At 46.2% G+C, this 22568-nt stretch overlaps 1 protein-coding gene across 7 annotated transcripts in view; it reads left to right on the top strand.

The window, feature by feature from the left end:
• Positions 1-22568, top strand: part of CCDC187 (coiled-coil domain containing 187) — a 48924-nt gene that overhangs the window by 16778 nt on the left and 9578 nt on the right. For 6 of the 7 annotated variants that reach the window (XM_068155870.1, XM_068155874.1, XM_068155873.1 and 3 more), the window contains 11 exons: positions 5313-5503; positions 13158-13255; positions 13662-13772; positions 14217-14320; positions 16191-16324; positions 17063-17190; positions 17308-17495; positions 18149-18236; positions 19072-19245; positions 19753-19931; positions 22258-22442. In XM_068155870.1, coding sequence (XP_068011971.1) covers positions 5313-5503; positions 13158-13255; positions 13662-13772; positions 14217-14320; positions 16191-16324; positions 17063-17190; positions 17308-17495; positions 18149-18236; positions 19072-19245; positions 19753-19931; positions 22258-22442 — 1580 coding nt within the window. The remainder of the gene's footprint in view (positions 1-5312; positions 5504-13157; positions 13256-13661; positions 13773-14216; positions 14321-16190; positions 16325-17062; positions 17191-17307; positions 17496-18148; positions 18237-19071; positions 19246-19752; positions 19932-22257; positions 22443-22568) is intronic. The other variant, XM_068155871.1, reaches the window with a different exon arrangement.

Genomic DNA, 22568 nt, shown 5'->3' with positions numbered 1-22568 from the left:
AGTGATCCCCCTGCAGGCGTTTTGCCCTAGATGCAACCTCCCAGCAGGCTGAGAAGCCTGGGAGCTGAGCAGGTAAAGCTCTGCCCCTCCTGTTCGAGGGCTCTCTGCTTTCCCACCCCTCTCCGGAGCGAGGGCAGCGCCGGGAAACTGGGGCCGGGGTGTGAGGCGATCCCCAGGGCTGCCCGCCAGGGGACGCCATCATCCAGTCTCCTCCAGGGGCGCCCCCTGCCGGTCGCGCTGCCCGTCACCTGCAGGGCCGCCGGTGCCGCGGGGAGCGGGATGGGGAAGGGGCATTGAGTTCCCGGCGTCCTCCTCCCGGACAAAGCTCCAGGTCTGGAAAGCAACACGGACATCGGGCTCCCTCCCTTCCTCCACGGTACAATAAACCCCTCCGTGCTTTAGCATATGGCATTGGCGGAAGAATAAACTGAGGATCTTTGTGAGCACCTAGTTAAATCTCCACTGATCGCCTTGGCGCTGGGGATTAATGAGAGATTTCATCAACTGGATCCCATACATTCATTTTGAGTAATTGTTTTCACCCGCTTTACCCCCAACGGGGGTGATAAATTCCGTTCTACGGGTTGTGTGTACGTGGAGCAGCACCAAACCACAAAGATTCCGCTTCCTCGAACAGCGCAGGTGCCGGAGCATGGTGATTGTCACGGGAACCGGGTTTTGAGGCAGGAAGTTTAGAAAAAGGGATTATTAGATGAATGCAGGATGTTTTCAGTCGGCCTGCGTTAGTTAAATGTTTAATATAGGTGGCAGCTGATAGAAACCCCTCTGTATTTAGCCTGTGTCTTGGAGAGCAAAGACATATTTGTGTCACTGTCTCAGCTGAGTCATCTCTGGTGACAGGGAGGACCGTGAGGGCACCTGTTAGCTCACATGCAATCACCAGCTGCAGAGCAGACAGTGCCCCTGCATGGCCACAGAGAATGACAAAGCCCGAGTCACCACAGGGGCTACACGTCCCTGCAGAGAGGTCTTCCCTTAGAGAATAAATCCCCTGAGCCCTAGAAGATTAAATATGACCTGGACAGGCATTACCAAAGGCAGGACATATGTGCAGCAAACTGGTCACAGCGTCCCCAACTTGAGAGCAAAGAACGAATGTCGGTGCTGCAGGATCCCTGCCCGGGCACAGCTCTGCTCTGCAGGCAGTTCCTTAGTGCTGAGCTGGGCAGGCTAACCTGTGTGCAGTTAGAATGCAGGGATCTGTAGTGGAAAGAAGAATGAGTTTGGTAACTGAAGGCAGGGTATAAGGCACAGTGTTCTTTTAAAGAAAACTGTTTACAGCTTGACAGTGCAAAGTAAACAAGAGGAACATGAAAATTGGAGAGAGAAATCCTGAGCGTTCAGCTTACAGAAGTTATGAACAGCAGTTACTGAAATTACTGAGAGTTAAACCCTGTTCTTGGTGTGCAGCTACCACGTTCACAAAGGCTGGGCTGATTTCTGCTCCAGGAGACCAGTGGCAAGGATTATGGAGCTGTTGTGTCACAGGAGATGGCAAATGTATAAAACATGAGCACTTGGCACTCAGAGCTGCAGTGAAGAGAGTCAGAGCTCTGTGGGCACTGTACCTTGGAAAGTGCAGCCACCAGCCTGAAGAAAATGGTGGGACCCATTGCTCTTGTCCTGATGGATGTGTGTTTATATGCAGCTCTAATTCACAGTAATGGAAGGTAGCTGCAGAACCCCCATGGGCTCAGAAGGGAAGAGCCCCGCTGATGTAATGGAGAAGCATCAGACAGAGCAGAAGTAAGACAGATTGAGCTGTTTTGAACAATGCAATTACTGAGAAAGCAAAGCTCCTGTGTGCTTGGCCAGTGGAGTCAAAGTCCTCTGAGCAGCACGGAAAAACCCACCAATAAAACATCTCTGGCAATAAATCACAACCCTGTTGCAAGTGCTCTTCCCAAAGAGGAGAGCTGCTTGCAGATAAAATATCACTGTAATTAGAGATTAGAAGTGGAAAGTGTTGCTGCATTGTGAACAACTCCAGACTCATCATTTTGTGGACTCTGGGCTCCCTCTGCAGTGAGAGTAAAGGGGAAGAGACAAAGGAAAGACCACCCCATGTCTGACTCTTTCTTAGTTTCTGGTAAAGCATGTAACACAGAGGTGCAGAGTAAAAGCCTGACTTTGATTGTTCTCAGCTTTCATCTGCATATGATCTAGATTCTGATTGTGCATCTGAAGCTGGTACAGGGAGTGATTGGGATGAGAGTCCTTTTGTATACATGCATGGGCAGCACACACCACCTAGGACAATGTGAGGGTCCCACAGTTCAGCTCTTCCTGAAGTTGCTCTGGTGTCATCAGCTAATTCACACACCTGAGGGCATACAGCTATGATCTGAGCAGAGAGAAAGCCACACGGTGAAGGAGCAGCAGTGTGTTAGGGATGTGACTGAGGACACACTTCCCCCAGTCCCAGTTCGACTTGCTCTAGACACATTTACACTGTGAGTATGTGAATTCTGTATGGGGGAGTGAAAGGAGCCAATCTCTTGACTCACACACAAAACTTCACAGGACTGTGAAGTCAGGGGCAGAGCTTCCCTCTTAGCCCTTGGTAAAGCTGAGCTTGTAGCTCATCACCAGTGCAGCCAAAGAAAGGTTAGAAAAGACAACAGCAAAAGCAGCTGAATTGGGTCTATGCTCTGCCTTCCACTGTTGCCACCAGCAGTAACGAGTTAGTAGTCCACAGCTGGCCACAATGGATCTTCAAGAGTTCATCTAAACAAAGCCACCTGTTAGAAACTGACTGTTTGCCGGCCTCATTCACAAACACAAAACATCCAGTGTTACAAAACCAGCACCCTTGAGCACGAAGCTATCCACAGCCAGTTTCGACAGCAGAGTTTTGTGTTTACATGTTTAATTATAGCTGTGAAAGCAGTGACTCATCTCCGTGCACGGAATCCTGCAGGTGCCTCTTTCCATAAGAAATGTTCCCATTTCATGCCCGGCTGCTCTGCAGTCCGCAGGGGTGGCGGGTGGAGGTTTGTGGCTGATGCAAATGACTCACTGATGGGAATTCTCCAAACTGCCAGAAAATGTGCATGCAATTTCATCCTTCTTTTCATTCAGTTACCTATAGAATGGCTTTTGGTTTTCAAATTACACTCCTGAGAGCCAAGAAGATCACACTTCTGCTGTCAGCTCAGTTTTGAAGGCTCACTGGGCTGATTCGTGTAAAGCCAAAGAACATTGTCTGGGAATTGTGAGTGGTAACCAATATCTTAAGAGTGAGGGGCAAGAGGATGGGGCCAGACTCTGGTCAGTAGTGCCTAGAGATAGGACAAGGGGCAACAGGCACAAACTGGAACCCGGGAGCTTGAACCTAAATATAAGGAATAACTTTCCTGTGAGGGTACTGGAACCCTGGAGCAGGCTGCCCAGAGAGGTTGTGGAGTCTCCTTCGCTGGAGAGAGTCCAGACCTGCCTGGATATTGTGATCCTGGGCAGCCTGCTGTGGGTGACCCTGCTTTAGCAGGGGGGGTTGACGAGATGACCCCCAGAAGTCCCTCCCAACCCACACCAGTCTGTGCTTCTGTGGTTCTGTGATCCTGTGATGGTGCATGCTCACTGCAGAGCTGCTTCTGTCTGGAGGAGCGGGGTTGCTGGCCACTCCTGTATAATCCCAGTGTTTTCTGTAGAACTTGCACTGACTGCCAGTGATGGTGGCAGTAGCCTTCCCAGGAAGCAGACAGGGCTGGATTTGGACCTTGGCATCAGTCTCTCAAAGAGAAGTATACATTTGTCAAGAGCCCAGGGAGACAGGGGCATTAACTAAAAGACCACCACGACACAAACCCAGAGACAACAGTCAGTGCATTTGCCCAACAAATGTTAGAGCTGCTTTTTAAGAGATCCCCTTCTCTCTTACTGTTTTAAGAAATCTCTTCCTCTCTCATCCACCTTTCTGAAGACAACATCCAAGACGTGTCAGTGGAAGCTGTTCTAATCGTTTCAGCAGTTTCTGGGTCATGGAAACACAAAGAAAAGCTTATTAATGAGAAAAAATGAAATAAGATTTCCCTAAGCTGATTGCTGATTAAATAAATAAATAAATAAGGTTCCACATTCATTTTTCCATATAAAAAAAGAAAACATCTGTCACCAGTTCAGTGCCCCAGTGCCCCTATGTGTGTTTCAGCTGAGGCTCCATCAATAAATGCACATCTTCACACCTTCCTGCCTAATCTTTTAAGTTAAGCTCAGGTACTTACAGACCAAACCACAAGCAGTAAGCTGGGATCTCCCTCAGGACTGTGGCACTCGGTGCTGACCTTGCTTTGAAATACTAAAGGTTATATAGCAAAAGCAAATCTTGGAATCATTTTGGTGGGAAGAGACCTTTAAGATTTTTGAGTCCAAACATTCTCTAGCTCTATGAAATCTGATGCTAAACCATGTCCCTCAGCACCACATTTCTGTCACTGTCCCTGGAGGTGTTCAAGAGGAGATTGGATGTGGCACTTGGTGCCATGGTCTAGTCATGGGGTCTGTGTTGATAGGTTGGACTCGATGATCCTCGAGGTCTCTTCCAACCTTAGTTATACTGTGATACTGTGAACGCCCCTAAGGATGGCAATTCAACCACCTCCCTGAGGAGCCTGTTCCAGCACTTGAGAACCCTTTCAGTGGAGAAGTTTCTTCTAAGGTCCACCCTAAACCTTACCTGGAAAAACTTGTGGCCATTTCCTCTTGTCCTATCACTTGTTACTAGGGAGAAGAAACTAACCCCCACCTCACTACAGTCTCCTTTCAGGGAGTTGTAAAGAGCCAGAAAGTCTCCCCTCAGCTTCCTTTTCTGCAGGGAAAATGAGAGTGGCCACAGCCCTGCTCAGCACAAATCCCAGAATCACTGAGACAGCCATCAGTGCTTTGTGTTTCCAAAAAGATTTCAGAGACCTTTGCCAGGGTTCAGAGCTAGATTGTGCAACCAGGTCCTAACAAGGGCATGGATTGTACAATGCAGTCCTCAGAAACTAAGCTCCAAATGGCAAGGCTGTTGTTTGTTTGCCACCAGGTTGAAAAACACCCAGCCCTTTCAGAGCAGGAGTTAGAGTAGGTAAAGACATGTGGAGTAATGTTTCCTGACAACTTCAAGGAAGAAGAAAGAGGATTTTGTACACTGGCAGGTATGACTTTTCAGAGAGTCTTTTGTTTCCACTTAACAAAACCTAACAAGCAACAGTTTTGTTAAAATGAAATAACCATTTCTTAGTTCAAAAGGTTGCTTGTAGACATTCACTCTTGAACTCTGAGTAATTGCTGTTGTCTTCTTGACACAGTCTGCAGAGAGAACTCACAGCTCAGAGGAATCCCTACCAGTGTGGGACCATTTGGAAAGTCCAGCATCAAGAGGAAATTCCCAACCAGGCTTCCAGAGACAGCCACACGACACTGGACAGCCCCAGCTTACAGCCCTCTGCCCCTCTGAGCTGCAGAGCTGAAACTGAAGACGGCTTTGAGCAGGACCTCGGTAAGAACCTTTTAGATTGGATGTTAGAAGAAACTTCTTCCATGAAAGGATACTCAAAGACTGGAACAGGCTGCCCAGGGAGGTTGTTGAATCCCCACCACTGAAGGTATTTAAAAGATGTGGTGCTGAGTGACATGTTCTTGCACCAGCCCTGCTGGAGTTAGAGAATGGTTTGGCTCTATGATCATAAAGGTCTTTTCCAACTCAAATAATTCTATCATTCTAAGGTGAGAGCTCCTGGAGTGTCAAGCATGGTTGGTATTCAGTGCTCTCCCAAGGTGCTTCTTAGCCTATTGCAAAAGAATGAACTGCCCTTCACTGCAAGGGAACGCCTGCCACTGGTTCTGACTAGGACTGAAATATCTTCTAAGGTGAGGGGGGATATCAAGGAGCTGGTGCATGTCCCAGATTTCAAAGGTGAAGAATGAATGCATGAAAAAAAAATCTTCTCTCAAGCTTCATGTCCAATTTAACCCCACCAAAAAGTGCAATGGAAAGGCTTTGCTGTTGCCATGTAGAGCTCTGCTGTCTCAAGGGTCTGAGTTCAGCTGGGTGTCACCTCACAGGTTGCTCCTGTGCTGAGAGACACAGCGACAGCTAGAGACAGCCTCAGTGGAACAAACCCATTTCAGCTCAGAGATGTTTTCAGCACTTTGCAGCTTCATGTGAAGGTCTTGAGAAGCCTTGTAATGAATCCTTCATAATTACCACATCAGAAAAGTGTGGGGTATTATCCTACTTGTACAGCACGAGACTTGAGTGCACAGAACATGTAGAGGGATTAACAAAGGCTGAATGGAGGGGTCTGCTCCAGCATCCTGCAGGGCTGGCCAAGGTGAGGCTGGGGTGCAGGGCATCACCACTGCTACCCAGAACAAACCTTTGCATAGAAACAAGGGAAAGTTTGTGGCTGAAAGGGTTAAGTGGCAAAGAGTCACATTCAGGCTGGTCTGTCTGAAGAGACCTCTGCTTGCTTCCACCAAACAGTAGCAGATGGCTCATTGTTTTAAGGGCTTTTCTGAGACAAAAGAACAAGATCAGATAACCTTTCCTCAAAGAGGGTACTTATAAAAAGCCTTTCCTCTTATTAAGGATTCTTCATTGTTTTCCCCACAAAATTTTATACCTAATATTGGATTTTGAGGTGGTGGAGAAGCCAGCATTGTTTACTATGCTTCACCCATCCCCCAGGGACTAGGAGGGCATCTTACATGATTGGACAGTAGGTCTGTTGTCTGGAGTGTTTACCATAAGAGCAAGACAATGTATTTACTTAATATTAATAACTAAGGGCTCCAATTCTGGGATCTGTCTTTGTAAAATGACCCTGCCATCCACTATTCACCACCTGAACAATAGGAACTGCTGCCTTGTGTCTACACCAGGAGAACCTTTTACCTTCTCTGAGCCTTTGCAGGAGCTGACAGCGCTTGAGTGAGCTCCAGCTCAGGGTTTGACTGTAAGCCAGCAGTTCCAACCCAGGCCATGCTGCTGCAGATGAGGCACAGAACTGTCATTCTGAAGACAATGTGGGTTTGAAATATGGGTCACAAGTGGGTCTGTTCAACACTCCTCTCAGGAAAAGGGCATTCAGATGCAAGGCTGTATTGTCTGCTATAAGGCAGCACATCAGCAGCTGATTCTGTTTTCTTTCACAGAGCACAGAAGTCCTTGTGCACAGGCAGCATAACGATGTGCAGCTATACAACTGCTGCAAAATATAAACATTCACCTTTAGAAGTAAATGCATCACCTCCTACTGCTGTGCTAAAGACACAAAACATTTTTTTTTCCCTACTAAAGATCCTTGGCAAAGTAACAAATTTCAGTTCCAAACATAACAAAGCACAGTATAAGAAGCAGATATCCACAAAATCTTGGTAACTGTCTACTGCCTGGAGTAAGCTGTCCTGAACTCTTGCATTTTCTTTTTAAACACAGCCAGTATAAAACCCAGAATCACAAATGCCATAGCACATGGTGTGATGAACACAAATTGACTTCACAGGCATCCCTGGAAAGTATTTCACATCACTTTGGAATCATCTCTCTTCAGCTGAGAAACAAAACTTGGTATAACTAAATGAGCTGATGAGGAAGTGGTTTGCACATTCTGCTTGTTCCAGGGACACCACTACACACAACCTTTCCATCATTCCTGCCAGATCACCAAGTCTCTTCCACAGGCAGCTGAAGAGATGAGCCACACTTTCCCTGATGCTGCAACACACCCTCTGAACCCAACCCACAGTATCCAAGCTCCTGTATGGCTATTAAATAAGTGAATGTAAAGAAATATTTGCTCTCTACAACTCCCTGAAAGGAGGTTGGAGTGAGGTGGGGGTCGATCTCTTCTCCCTAGTATCAGGGGATAAAATGAGCGGAAATGGCCTGAAATTGTTCCAGGGGAGGTTTAAGTTGGATAGCAGGAATAATTTCTTTACTGAAAGTGTGGTCAGGGATTGGAGCAGGTTTCCCAGGGAGGTGGTGGAGTCACTGTCCCTGGAGGTGTTCAAGAAACGTGTGGCCATGGCACTTCGGGGCATGGTTTGGTGGCCATGGGGGTGTTACTTTGGTGATTGGACTCAATAGTCTTAGAGGTATTTCCCAACTGAAACAATTCTGTGATACTATGATTTTGGCTATGCTTACACCCTTGTACACACCAGACTGGCCTAAGTGAGAAACAACCCTCATTTCTTCAGGCCAGACTTCTGTCCCTTCTTTGTTTTGCTTTGCTTTTATTTGGTTTGGTTTGACTGGACTTGTTTGGTGTGTGTGGGTGTGTGTTTCCTTTTGGTTTGTTTGGTTTGGGTTTTTTTTGTTTGTTATTGAGATAAAATTGAAATGGATTGTAAAGAAGTTTTTTCTAAAGGTTGAAGCTTCAGCATGGCTACTGGTTTAAAGCAATTTGCTTTAGGAAAGCAAATTCATTACTCGTAAAATGCAGAATTTCAACCTGCATTAGAAGATGTATTTGTATACAAGAGCTTTCCCCTTAACTGCTGGTTGACATGTTTTCTCATAGCACTAGAGGGAGCTGCCTTCTTGCTTCTGGCTGAGGGAGGCTCTCTGCAGGGCTGAGATGCTTGAATGCTGATGATGGAGCTTACCGAAGCTTCTTGACTCTGACGGGCGACATGAGAATTGCTCTTGAGAGTTGCTCTCACTTCCTTTGATACCACTTTTCTCCCTCTGAACTTAATCCTTTCCATACACACACAGGCTGTATTTGCATTGCTCATTAGCTGGCTGAGAAGTTAACCTGTAGCCTGTGTGGGCACAAGAAGCCAGGATGTTGTCCCTTCCATGCTGCTACTCCATAGGGTGCTGTTACTTGTACAATGCCCCTGCAAAGCATCTGGACACAAGAGTGCATTACTTACACTGTGGGGTCCAGCGTCACTTTGTCACACAGGTTGGGATCTAGGTTTCCATACTGCAAATGTGCTGGGTTGAGGGAGTTTATCACAGAAGAATCATTTAGGGTGGAAAATACCTTTAAGATCTTTGAGTCATTAAGCCAGCATTAACAAATCTGCTACAGAACCGTATCTCCCAGCACCACATCTACACAGTTTTTAAATCCCTCCAGGGATGATGATTCAACCACTTCCCTAGGCAGCCTGTTCCAGTGTATAACTGATGAGCAGTAAAAGGAATATTCCATGGAAATTCAGGGCTCTGGTTAGGTCCCAGTCCAGGTCTGACTCTCTCTTGCTAGTCTGCTGCAAGAGCTGCTCTGATGCTCCAGATGTGGCACGCTACATGTGGAAGGGGCAGCAGGAGGGTGAGGTATTGCCATGTGCTGCAACATCTGGCTGGAAGCTGAACTCTGGCCAACCTTCTGGGCTAGAGGATTTAGATGTAAACACAAAATATGTGGAAGACAGGAGCAGCACAGGCCACATTAATCCCCTTGTCTAGCAAGCAGCTACTCTTCGATGACAAGTGGGATGCCAGACGTATTTATAGAGGAGGGAAGAAACTGATTCAGCAGGCATGAAAATACAGCACTCCAAGGCACTCAGGAATGCAGATCAGCTCATTGATTTTCTTGAGTAAACAAGTACGGCCCTCAAGTTTAGAGTCTCTTGCTTAGGGATTGCTCTTGGCTTACAGGTCTTGCTGAAGAATCATAGAACCATTAGGGTTGGAAAAGACCTCTGAGATCATAAATTCCCACCGTTAGCCCAACCCTGCCATGTCACCACTAAATCATGTCCCTGAGCACCACATCTACCTGGTTTTCGCACACTTCCAGGGGCGGTGATTCCACCACTGCCCTGACCAGCCTGTTCCAGGGCTTGACAACCCTTTGGGGGGAAAAATTGTTCCTCATGTCCAACCCAAACCTTCTTGGCACATCTTGAGGCTGTTTTTTTCTCATGTTGTCACTTGTTACCTGGGAGGAGAGACCAATTCCTACACCACTACAACCTCCTTTCAGGGAGCAATGGAGAGCCAGAAGGTCTCTCCTTAGCCTCCTTTTCTCCAGACTGAATAACCCCGGATCCCTCAGCTGCTCCTCATAACAGTTGTGCTCTAGATCTTTGACCAGCTTCTTGGCTCTTCTCTGGACATGCTCCAGCTCCTAGAATAAACCTTATTTAGAATAAACCAAACCAGGTTGGACGAGACCTTCAAGATCATCGCATCCAACCCATCAACCAGTCCAACCCACCCAAACAGCTAACCCATGGCACCAAGTACCCCATCAAGTCTCCTCCTGAACACCTCCAATGACGGCGACTCCACCACCTCCCTGGGCAGCCCATTCCAATAGGCAATCACTCTTTCTGTATAGAACTTCTTTCTAATATCCAACCTGAACCTCCCCTGGTGCAGCTTGAGACTGTGTCCTCTTGTTCTGGTACTGGCTGCCTGGGAGAAGAGACCATCATCCGCCTGTCTACAACCTCCCTTCAGGTAGTTGTAGAGAGTGATAAGGTCACCCCTGAGTCTTCTCTTCTCCAGGCTGAGCAACCCCAGCTCCCTCAGTCTTTCCTCCTAAATGTTCTTCTTGTAGTGTAGGGCTCAAAACTGAGCCCAGTATTCAAGGTGTGGCCTCACCAGTGCTGAGCACAATCACAGGCAAAGTCGTGCTTACATCTAAAGTCGCAAGCATGTATTTTTGTAATAACTGGTTTGGACTGATTGCTGACATGGGCAGAAAGAGGAAAATCTGTCCTTGAGCAAAGCAGCAGTAAGTGCTTCTGCCTAGCTTCAAGTGATTAGAAAAATGAGTCTTTTAGCCCAGCTTTTTTAATTATATGTCATGGAGCTTCTGCAGGGCTTTGCTCGGATTCTGCAGGTGCAGCAGAAAGTGATTTAATAAATAGCTTGCCTTGTTTTTTTTAAAGACAGAGTGTCTGTGCACTACAGCTATCTGGGCCTGCAGTGAAATGCCATTCATCACAAGGGAGGAGGATGTGAAGTTCAGCCAGGCAGCATTTTCTTTAAAGCAGGATGTTGCAACACAAGAAGTGCACCCGGAAATAGCCATAACTCGGAGAATTATGTTAAGGAGGAGTGAAAACAGATCAGAACAAACTTTTTGGTCACCTTTGAGATCTATAACACTGGTCAGGGCTTGGAGCAGAAAAGCAACACTCTTCAGCTGGAGGCACAAATTGCAAATGCCAGTTTAAAAAGCTATCCTAATAGATTATCATACCACAAGATGGCTCAGAGGGTATAGCAGTTTTAAAAGCTACTCACACAACTTGGCATCAGTAAATTTAGCTTGCAAATTTGGTTTATGAAATTACCTTAGTGGTTAGGACTGCAGGAGGCATCCTTACCTGGCTTCTGAAAGTGCTGAGCTGCCTGTATACCCACTGAAGAACAGTTCACTTAGCTTTATTTCTGTTGCATAGCTTAAAACCAGCAACAAAACTTCCCTGTAAAGACAACAGCAATTTCCATCTCACAGAACCACCTCTAGTATATATAAGCATTAAAGAGTCTGAAATCAGTCCTCAAAATTAGAAAGATTGGGATCAACCCAGAACTCTCTATAAAAGGATGAACTCTTTATTGGGTGTGTGATTTCTAGGTAATTCAGTACAATTTTGCCTTTTCAAACAACCCTCCAGGATGAGCAGGTACTCATTACTGAAATGAAAGATGAGATTTTCATCCAGTCTCTTGATTTGAAAAAGTAGGGGTTTAAGAAAAGCCTCCTGTAGTAACCCTGTGAGAGGTAAGTGAAATTTGCAGTTAAGCTGTTGTTAAATCACAGCAGCCTTCTGACAGAAAATCTGCATCAGGCTTGAGGCATTAACCCTAACATTCTGTTTCACTCACATCCATGTAAGCACAAAAAGCATCCTGGCACACAAAGAAGCTCACATCCCTGCTCTTTCCACATTAAAGATCCTTCAGTGTTTAAAACAGAACCAAACCTTTCATGCCATGGGCTTATCCTGAGGAGCAGGGTAATTTGGACTCAGACAATCTGGATAAGGATGCAGATTTTTGTCTCAAGTTTCCAGGTCAAACCCATTTCTATTTATGACCCACACTTCAATTCATTTATGGCTCTGGTTGCTGTGACAGTGGCACAGCACAGAGTAAACACGCAACCTGTTTGCATAAGCTTAGCAATTCATCTGAGGAGCAAAAAGCAGCCAAGAACCTCTCACTGGTAAACATTACATCACCTATACTGTGACAGGCAGAAGAGTTACAGTAAGGAAGCAGCAGTGAAATACATGCATCTGGAACAAAAGTTGTTTTCCCCACTTAAAACTGAAGGCATTTTTCCATGGTTGTGTCCTCCTTGTGACAAAAGAGAGCAGTCGAGCCTGCACCCCTGTACAGGGAGAAGCTGCAAGGTGGAAGGGGAAGGCACAATGCTGCTGGAGTTGCAGGAAGGTGACCAGGTTGGGAAGCTTTTATTCTTTTGTAAAGAATGACTCTGCTCCTGTTGGAGCACTGGAAACAAGAGTGGCTGCACACTCTGGACTTTGGGCTTAGAATGGGAATTTCTCCCCAGTTCTTCTCCTTCCTGACCTTGGCCCTCCTGAGTCCTACCTTTTCTCCCCTGCTCAACACTTGCAGGACTTCACACTAACATATTTCTTGACAAGATGGAGGTAGCAACATTTTCATCTTTGTATGCAGAAGAGGTATTCCAGGAGTAAAGGCAGATGCCAGATTTGGGAGGCTTTCAAAAATAGGAGTAGGGAGGATTCTAAAGGAAAAATCACAGAATCACAGAACATTACAGTTAGGAACAATGTTCCCATCCCCCTGTCCCCTTTTGGTGATCCCTTGCTTCAGTCTGTGCATTAGGACTAAGGCATCATTTGAGAGGTACAGTCAGGCCAGAAATGCAGCAAAGAATGCTGAGAAGCAGATGCCCTGGGATCTTGCTGGCAATACCATGGTGCTCTTACATTGTTTACAAGGTGTGCTGGCCTCAAAGGTGAGCCAGCAAGGCAGCACTGCTGCCAAAACCCTCAGCAAGTGCTTAAATCCCCAGGAAATTGGTGAAGAAACATTTTGAGGGCAGTAACTGGAATCTGAAGGAAATCTACTTCCCTTGCCTCCCCCTGGTAAACTCATCTGGCACCTATGCAATGGAGCATGGAATTTTAGTTTTGAATTAAGAAATAGTGATTGCTAACATCTATTTCCTAAACTGCAGGTGAGGGAGGCCCTAGCTACACAGCACCAGAAGAGAAACACAGGAGCAATCTGGACAGTTTAAGGCAAACCTCCCTACAGCTGGTCCACAAACTGAAGGTACAGTGAGCAGCCTATGCAATAAAGAAAGAGCAGCTCCAGTTCTGCTAGCCCAGGTGAAAATGTTTTGGCTAGCCATGGATTCATGTGTATCCAAGCTGTAATCAGTTGGCATCAGCTGACTCTGCAGCAGGTTTATAAACCTCAGGTAGCTCTAAGGAAAGGATTTTAGCCTTACTTTGCTATCTGGAGCTCCCATTCTAACACTGGTGGGTGAAAATGCATCACTCTGCAGCCAAAGCAAACATTTGTACTGCCTTGCAAAGGTGGCAGGATGTGACAGCTGTTGCCTGCACAGTACCTGTGCTGCCTTCTATTGCATTTTGCTGCCCTTTGTCCCCCAGCTCTGTGGAATCATGGGACTTGATTAAAAATATCATGTATAGCATGTCATTTCCTTATGCAGGTCCATCAGCTACAGCAGAAACAGCAGCTCACAGTGTTGAGGGAGAAAGCAAAGAGAGAGCTTCAGGAAAGTGAGAGGTTTCTGAGTGACCTGCTTCAGCAGACTTCAGAGGTAAGTTGTTATTTTGGATCCTGCCAAACATTCCTCTAGTGTTCACTGGGACTTTTTTCCCCCCTAACTCAGGATCCCTAAATCAAAAGAGTTGTTGTTTTTTAACTGATTAGAAACTGTAGATGAGGGTAACTTTGTGGAAGAGCCCAGGTCTCAGGTAATACAATCCCTTAGGCTGTGATTTGGGTCTGAAATCATCTTGTTACTGCAGTCTAGCCCTACTTTCTCTCAGCTTAAAACCATTCCCCCTTGTCCTATTGCTAGACACCCTTAGGAAAAGTCCCTGTCAAACATTTCTGTAGGATCCCTTTGGGTATTGGAAGGCAACTCTAAGGTCCCATTACCTACAGAGAAGGGCTTTCCCAAGAGGCAAGGGAAGAAGGTTTGGAAGTTTTGCCTTTCAAGTAAATAATTCAGATCCACAGACAATGTCTCTGCCTGCAGGAGTGCAGTGGCTCCAAAGGCAGTTGTTCTTCTGTGCCAAGATCAGACTGTGCAGAGCAAACACGTAGAGGACACGGATCAGAAGGTGACAACAGAGTTGGCAGGTAGGAAAAGTACTACACAACTAGGCACAAATGATGGTTTATCCTGTGGTTTGATTATGAATGGCTTGGGGCATTAAATCATTGGTATTGTGTGTTTCTAAGATGGGTGATCAGATCATGCCACTTAAGAACAATTTACACAGCTGTCACATTATCTTTAAGACCATGGCCAAACCATTTCATTCACTCAGATTTCTGCTGTGAAGATCTTTGTGGCCCAGTCTTTTTACTCCAATGTATGCACAAGCCATAGTGTAAACATCTTTCCAATGCTGTGGGAGGCTTTGCATTGTTTGAAAGGTAAACCCCACTTCAAAACTTGTGGGAAAAATCTAGTTTTCCTCCTTTTGCTTTGCCACCATCTAGCTGGGCATGAATGAGAACATTGTATGTGCATATCTTTAGGTTTGTTTAAAGTGCCACAGATGAAAGACTTGAGAATTAGATAGTGTTGGATGATAGGTTGGACTCGATGACCTCAAAGGTCTTTTCCAACCTGGTTGATTCTATTCTATTCTAATTGCTTCTTGGCCATAAGACTACAAAGAAATTACCAGAAATTACTGGAATTGCCAGAAAGGCACCTTTCCAGAGGTCAAGTGTCCAACATTGTGGCCAACCACATTCACAACATTTGGCCACACCAACCCCAGGCAGGGCTACAGAGTGGCTGAGAGCAGCCAGGCGGAGAGGGATCTGGGGGTGCTGGTTGATGGAAGGCTGAACATGAGCCTGCAGTGTGCCCAGGCAGCCAAGAGGGCCAATGGCATCCTGGCCTGCATCAGGAACAGTGTGGCCAGCAGGAGCAGGGAGGACATTCTGCCCCTGTATGCCACACCTCGAGTACTGTGTCCAGTTCTGGGCCCCTCAGTTTAGGAAGGAGGTTGACTTGCTGGAACGAGTCCAGAGAAGGGCAACAAAGTTGGTGAGGGGTTTGGAACACAGCCCTGTGAGGAGTGGCTGAGGGAGCTGGGGTTGCTTAGCCTGGAGAAGAGGAGACTCAGGGGTGACCTTATTGCTCTCTACAACTACCTTAAGGGAGGTTGTAGACAGGCAGATGCTGGTCTCTTCTCCCAGGCAACCAGTACCAGAACAAGAGGACACAGTCTCAAGCTGCACCAGGGGAGGTTTAGGTTGGAGGTTAGGAAGAAATTCGACACAGAGAGAGTGATTGCCCATTGGAATGTTCAGGAGGAGACTTGATAGGGTGCTTGGTTGCATGGTTTAGTTGATTAGGTGGTGTTGGATAATAGGTTGGATGTGATGATCTCGAAGGTCTCTTCCAACCTGGTTTATTCTATTCTAATGTTGCATAAAAATGAGCACCACCTCTGAAAAATACTCAGCCTCCACAGATGGCTTTGATATGAAAGCAAGGAGTTGAAACAGGATCTCTGACTGCAATAAGAAAATATCACAGTATAACTTAGGTTGGAAAGGACCTCGAGGATCATCGAGTCCAACCTATCAACACAGACCCCATGACTAGACCATGGCACCAAGTGCCACGTCCAATCTCCTCTTGAACGCCTCCAGGGTCGATGACTCAACCACCTCCCTGGGCAATCCGTTCCAATGACGAAGGACTCGCTCGGTGAAGAACTTCCTCCTCACCTTGAGTCTATACCTCCCCTGGCACAGCTTGAGACTGTGTCCCCTTGTTCTGGTGCTGGTTGCCTGGGAGAAGAGACCAACCCCTTCCTGGCTACAACCACCTTTCAGGTAGTTGTAGAGGGCAATGAGGTCACCCCTGAGCCTCCTCTTCTCCAGGCTAAACAATCCCAGCTCCCTCAGCCTCTCCTCATAGGGCTTGTGTTCAAGGCCTCTCACCAGCCTTGTTGCCCTTATTTCCTTTCCTTCTTACCTTCAGTAATCAAGAGATGGATTCCCTGAAGCTCTCTGCACGGAGGACAGGCAGGGATCAGAGCCCGGCGTACCCCAAAATGGCGGGAAAAGGAAACCCCCTGGGGGGAAGGGGCTCACGTTGCTCAGCGCTTCAGCAAGGTGAACACTCAGTTGCAGGATCTGCTGGTATTGGTCACACACCACCACTTTTTAGCACAGAACTGCAATTTTCACTCATGTTTCTAAGTGATTTTGAAAATTTTGACATAAATATTTATATTCACTATGCACAAGCTGGGGAGGGACTTCTTAGGGGGTCAGGGAGTGAGAGGACTCAGAGGAATGGAAAAAGAAAGTAGAAAGGGGTAGATTCAGATTGGATGTTAAGGAAGAAGTTCTTCCCCATGAGGGTGGTGAGACACTGGCACAGGTTGCCCAGGAAGGTGGTGGCAGCCTCATGCCTGGAGGATTTTGCAGCCAGGCTGGATGTGGCTGTGAGCAACCTGCTGTAGTGTGAGGTGTCCCTGAGCATGGCAGGGGGCTTGGAACTGGCAGATCCTTGAGGTCCCTTCCAACCCTGACAATTCTGTGATTCTCTGTTTAAAGTGTAGCCAACTTCTTTTGTACTTCTGACCCAACTCTTGGGAGCTGAGTGCTATTTACCTTATTTATAGGTCCTTTTCTTTCTTTCTTTTTACCTTTTTACCATGATTTCAGTTGACAATGAGGTCAGTGTTCACATCTCGCTCCTGTAAGTGAGAGCTGTAGGGGGACTCTCTCCAGGCTCCTGCCAAGGCCCTGCTGCCCAGGCGCCAGAAGGTTCTGTGGGAATCATTTTGGGGGTCTTTTTGTCCTTTCTGTTACAGAGAAATACTTTACTTTACATCTTCTCCTTAGGATCTTTGCCAGCAGAGCACAACCATCAGATCTTGAATCTATTGCCACCTCTGAATCTGCCCTATGGTGAGACCTGTTCAGGGCACAGCTCTGGGGTGAGCAGTGAAGGAGCCAGCTCCAGAAGTCAGGTACTGCCAGCTCCTGTGGTTTTTTTGAGGGGATGATTCTTGGCTTTATTCCCCATGTTGAACTTATCACCCACACAGCACTTTTCTGATAATCATGACACTCTGTTCTGTCCCCAGTGGAGCGAAGTTGGCCGGCACTACGGAGGCTCCAGCACCTTCTGCCACTTCAGCTTGGCCATGGCAGAGCAGTATCTGAGGGGAGAAGAGCTGCGAGCTCGACACCAGGCTGCCCTCCTCAAGCTCCGCAAAAAAGCTCTCCGGGAGAAAGCCAGAGCTGAGCTGGCCTGGCTGGACCACCAGAAATGGTGAGGGGGGGGATGATGTGGGACAGAAAACCCACATGAGGGGGTCTGATCATTTAGCCCTAGGTGGAGGTGCCTGATCAAAGGAAGAAAAACTGTCCCAGGTTGGAAAAAAGAGCAAATATAAAACTCTTCTCTTGCAGAGTAAGTGCAGGTGAAGCAGAGCAGCCTGCACTCTTGTTCTCTCCAGAGTACAGCTGAGGTCCCTGCTGCAGCCTCCCTGAGATGTGGTGTGAGGTGTCCCTTAGCACCGACTGGGCTGAGGGGCTCTTGGGGATGGTGCAGTCCCCTCCCGTGAGAGGTGTCTTTAAGGGCAGTGCAAGACCTCCCTTCACACAGTGTCCCTCAGCACTAGCTGTGCAGGGGCCACACAGGGAGTTTGAGCACTCCTGGGACATGGTTCCCCTCACCAGTTGGTTCTGAGTGCTTGGGGAATCTGGCTGCCTCAGGAGAGGTCCAAGTGATACAGCCCCATGGTGGTGAGATGTCCTCCTAGTCTGAGAGAACTCTCTGCAGAACCTGCCATAGCTACTGCTGCTTTTACAGCTGCATCGAGAGGAGCTTTGCTCCTGTCTTAGGCATTGTTTTCTGAAGAGCATTAAATCAATGGCATTTTAATTATCTGATTGTGATTCCCATCTTTCTCTGCTCTCCAGCTGTCTGGAAAACTTGCAAGACAGTAAGGGAGCCTCTGTCATGGCCACAAAGCAGCACAAAATCCTAATGGAGCTGAAACAGGAGCAGGTAATACTGCAGGAGGGGAGATGGATTTCACCTAGTAAACAGTGGGAGGAGGCAGCATGGGGAGGTACTTGGAGCTGCTGGAGCAAGTGGGCTTTGTTTTGTGGGGAAAAAAAGAGGTCACTGGTGTAATTTCACACACGTTCTGCTTTGCTTCCTACATTCAGTGAGATGGAGGCTTTGTGCCAAAGTCATCAGTCTGTCTTAGACAAAAGCCACTTCTTTCTTTCTTTTTTTTTCTGTTACTCCACTGCTATTGTGGATTTTCCTATCTGTGCCACAGCAAACAGGTCATCTAATGTAAGCTTCCACTGATTTATGCAGATTTATGCTTCTGATGTTGAAATATATTAAATTATTCTGTCAGCTAATTTTACAGTCTCAATGTTCCCGCTACAGAGGAATGCTGAGCTCGTAGTTACACTTGGTAGACAGAAAATTGCTGTCCTGCTATTCATGTAGCACAAACTTCTCCTTTATTGCAAGGAATTCCTATGCAAGCAAGAGTGCAAACCACAAGCTTCTTAGTAGTAGTTTTGAGTGACCTGAAGCAGTTTTGAGTGACCTGAAGATAATTCACTTCCAGAGGTCTCGCCTCTCAGCAATGAAACATCCTCTGGTCTGTCATTAGCTCTCAGGGGTAACCTCCAGTCAGCATTAGGGAAAAATAAAACTGCAAAAATTTTCTTAAAAAGAATAAAAGTAAAAGGAACAGAACCTGTTTATTGCATTTCCACCCTGCCTTGTGTTCAGAAATACAACATACATTTTTAAAGTAGGTGTTTTACCTCTGTTATCTTGGCTCTCTTGCACTCCTTTCTCTTTCTGCTCTGTGCAGGCAGAAATCCAGCACCTGCAGAACATCTACAGGGCAGCCCATCAGGAAAGAAAGCTTCTATTAAAGCAGCAAAGAGAAATCTTAATGATGAGACACTCAACAGCACAACTCCAGGAAAAGCTGCACAATTTGACTGGGAAGCAAGAGGTTAAGTCACAGTCATTAGATGTCTTGGTGGGTGTTTTGAGTGGATAATAGCTGAAGTCAGAACTCAGAGGGCTGGAGCACCTCTCCTATGAGGACAGACTGAGGGAGTTGGGGCTGTTCAGTCTGCAGAAGAGAAGGCTCCCAGGTGACCTAATTGTGGCCTTCCAGTATCTGAAGGGGGCCTACAGGAAGGCTGGGGAAGGACTTCTCAGGATCTCAGGTAGTGATAGGACTAGGGGGAATGGAATGAAGCTGGAGGTGGGGAGATTCAGGCTAGATGTGAGGAGGAGGTTCTTCACCATGAGAGTGGTGAGACCCTGGAATGGGTTGTCCAGGGAGGTGGTCGAGGCCCCGTCCCTGGGGGTGTTTAAGAGCAGGCTGGATGAGGCTCTGTCCAGCCTGATCTAGTGTGGGGTGTCCCTGCCCATGGCAGGGGGGTTGGAACTAGATGATCCTTGTGGTCCCTTCCAACCCTGAATGAAACTATGAAACTATGAATTCAGGTGAAACTTTGGATTACCTCTTTCCTTTTAGCTTTCAAGGACTCCAGCAACAAAAGACCCAACAGAGCTGAAGACAATGACACTTATTTCTAGCCCAAAGTTACACTCCTCCTCAGCAAAGTCTACAGCTCACTCAGAAAGGCCTGATCCATCTGGGAACAGAGAGTGTTGTCTTCAGCTAAAGAATAAACAAAGCAGGAAATATGAGGGGTAAGTAAAATGCAGTAGCTGAAGATAAAAACCCAGTCCAGTGGAGAAGATGGAAGCAGTTAAGTCCTGGATAATTATGTGAGCTTTAGATATTTCCAAGAGGGAGTTTTATAGGTTTTGAAAACCTCTGTGTTCAAGCAATTGGTGCACCAAGATCACTGCTTAGCATCCTGACTAATATTGTCTCTTTGTTACATTCTGCTCTCCACACATCCGACCTACAATCTGGTGTTCCAAAGGGTAAATTCGTCAGGGCAGGGACCAGCTTATTGAAAGGTATGTGAACAGCTTCAGGTAAATTAAGTTGCCTGGATCCATATGTGGAGATCATTTCCATACCACTTAGTGAATTCTTCAGCTAGAATATATTCATCACTTCAGCATATCAGTAAAAGCCAGTGTATTTAATTCAGATTTTTCCCATTCTTTAAAGAGAATCACCCTTCTGTGCAGGGGGGAGAAAGTGTTTTAAGTGAAACCTTGGTTTTCATCAGAAAGTTCTTTGAGTTAGTATTGATACTAACTGCACTGCTTAGCAGAGACCGCTTCTGATGTTATAAAATACTCCTGGTGGTTAGAGGGAATTACTTTATGATCTCAGCACTTCTGTGTGTCATAGATATTGATTCCTTCAATAGAAGAAGCTAAATCTGAGCCTTAATCCTGAAATTGAGAGAGTCTGTGACTATGTATATCTGTCTGTGTCTATACACAGCTATATATCTGTAATCATCTAGTGCTGTGATTGGGATTTATCATGTGAAGTTGGACAATATGTTTCATGCTGGAAAAAAAAAGAAAGCCACATTGGTTTGCCATCATATTGCACGTGGAAGGGGCTACACTGGGTAATAAACTATTTCATCCTGCATGCAAAAAAAAGTGTAGAATGATATTTGCTCCCCAGGCACTTGTGCTTCCATTTAGAACAGCTCCATGCTCCTCTGTTGGGTGTTAGCATCCTCTGTGCTTTATGAAAGGCTTTATATATTAATTTTAAACTCTGCTGGTTTTGTTCAAGCAGGTAAACATATTTCAGGATGATTATGTGCAGTATAAAATGTTCAGCTTTATCTAGGTCTGGGGCCAGTGACTGCAGTGTTAGAAACAAATGCACCATTGCCACCAGGCCCGGGGAGGTTAGTTTACATAGCACTAATAACTAGGATATCTTTTAATGATGCCACACAGCTGCTAATGATAATTCACATTTTCTTGATGGCTTTTAACTACAAGCTGAAAACACTTTGCAACTATATTAATTAGACTTCAAAACACTCATATGGAAGGAGCAGCAATGTATTGATTTAATTGGTGGAATTCACTCCTTTGTCATCCTCTGGCTCTAAGCCGATGTATCACTTAACCCCTCGGAGCAGGCTTGAGTTTCACTTAGGATTTAACCACAGAATGCTTTTGTACTGCAACAGGCTTAATTTTATGCTTAAACTGAAGGTGGAGGTGTCATGTGAAATGCCCACAGTCAGAAGTAATGCAGGAGCTCTGTCAGTATTCTGAGAAAGAGCTACATCCCCATTTGCTTCCCACCGAGCCTGTGGAGCTGGGCAGTGCAGATGAGGACCCAGCAGTATCCACGCTGTTCAGAACATTCTTCCAAAGCAGGCTCAGATGGATGAAAATCTAGTTTGCTTCAGAACAAAATAAACAAACAAACAACAAATCCAGTCAAAGATAAACACATCTATATGAATTAAACCCTTCCTTTCATTCAGTGTTACCCAGACCTTCGGCAGACTGGGCAAGTCAGGTTTGTGCATTTACTTAAGTCCCCACAGGGAAAGGCTTTCAAATAAATCCCTGCATGGAGCTGATCTATAATTCATGGTGTTATTGATTACAAGTCACAGAAATCTTTAAAAGGTTTCTTGGCTGTGCTTTCACTTCTCATTGCTGACAAGCATGCTCACAGGAGAACAGTGATTATTGGCATCAGTCTAGAGCAGACAGGACCTGGAGAAACTTGCAATGTGCCCAAACTGGCTGCTGTGTGGTTGTGTGGAGATCTTTTTCTGTGTGGGACTTAATAAGTAGGGCTGTAAGGGGATGGAAAAGCCTGGGAAATCCATTTTTTGGGGGAAAGAAAACAAACTGAAATAATAAACTAATTACCAATGTGCAGAAAAAGCTGCTGGTTTAGGGGCTGTAAAGGGATGTTAAATACTGGAAGCAAGGAATACAGAAACTTGTAGTTGTTAGAAATGGACAAACTATTAGCTAAGAATTCAGAATACATCTTATACAGATCTGTCATGGTATCTTAGACACAAAGCCAACTCCCAGTCATTAATTCCTTGTCTGTTTACAGCTTTTCTACTGAGAACAAGAACACACTGGTACAGCATCAGAGACAGGCAGAGAATGCCTCAGGCTTGGAGCTGTCCCTTGATGCGCAAGGTCCTAATGCATCTGAAATGGTGGCCAAGAAATTCTGTGATGCTGCTGGTCAAACCACAGACTCAGTCTCTGTGACTAAAGATTGCAAACCCACAGGTACCCAATAAAGAAGACAAGCCATATTTGTGACCACTTAGTCTAGTCATGAGGTCTGTGGTGACAGGTTGGATTCGATGATCTTTGAGGTCTCTTCCAACCTTGGTGATACTGTGATACTGTGAC

This window comes from Melanerpes formicivorus, unplaced genomic scaffold, assembly GCF_026170545.1.
Source record: "Melanerpes formicivorus ecotype bairdi unplaced genomic scaffold, bMelFor1.0.p_v2 SCAF_33, whole genome shotgun sequence".
NCBI classification, from domain to species: Eukaryota; Metazoa; Chordata; class Aves; order Piciformes; family Picidae; genus Melanerpes; species Melanerpes formicivorus.
This window is presented reverse-complemented; position numbering and strand designations above follow the sequence as displayed.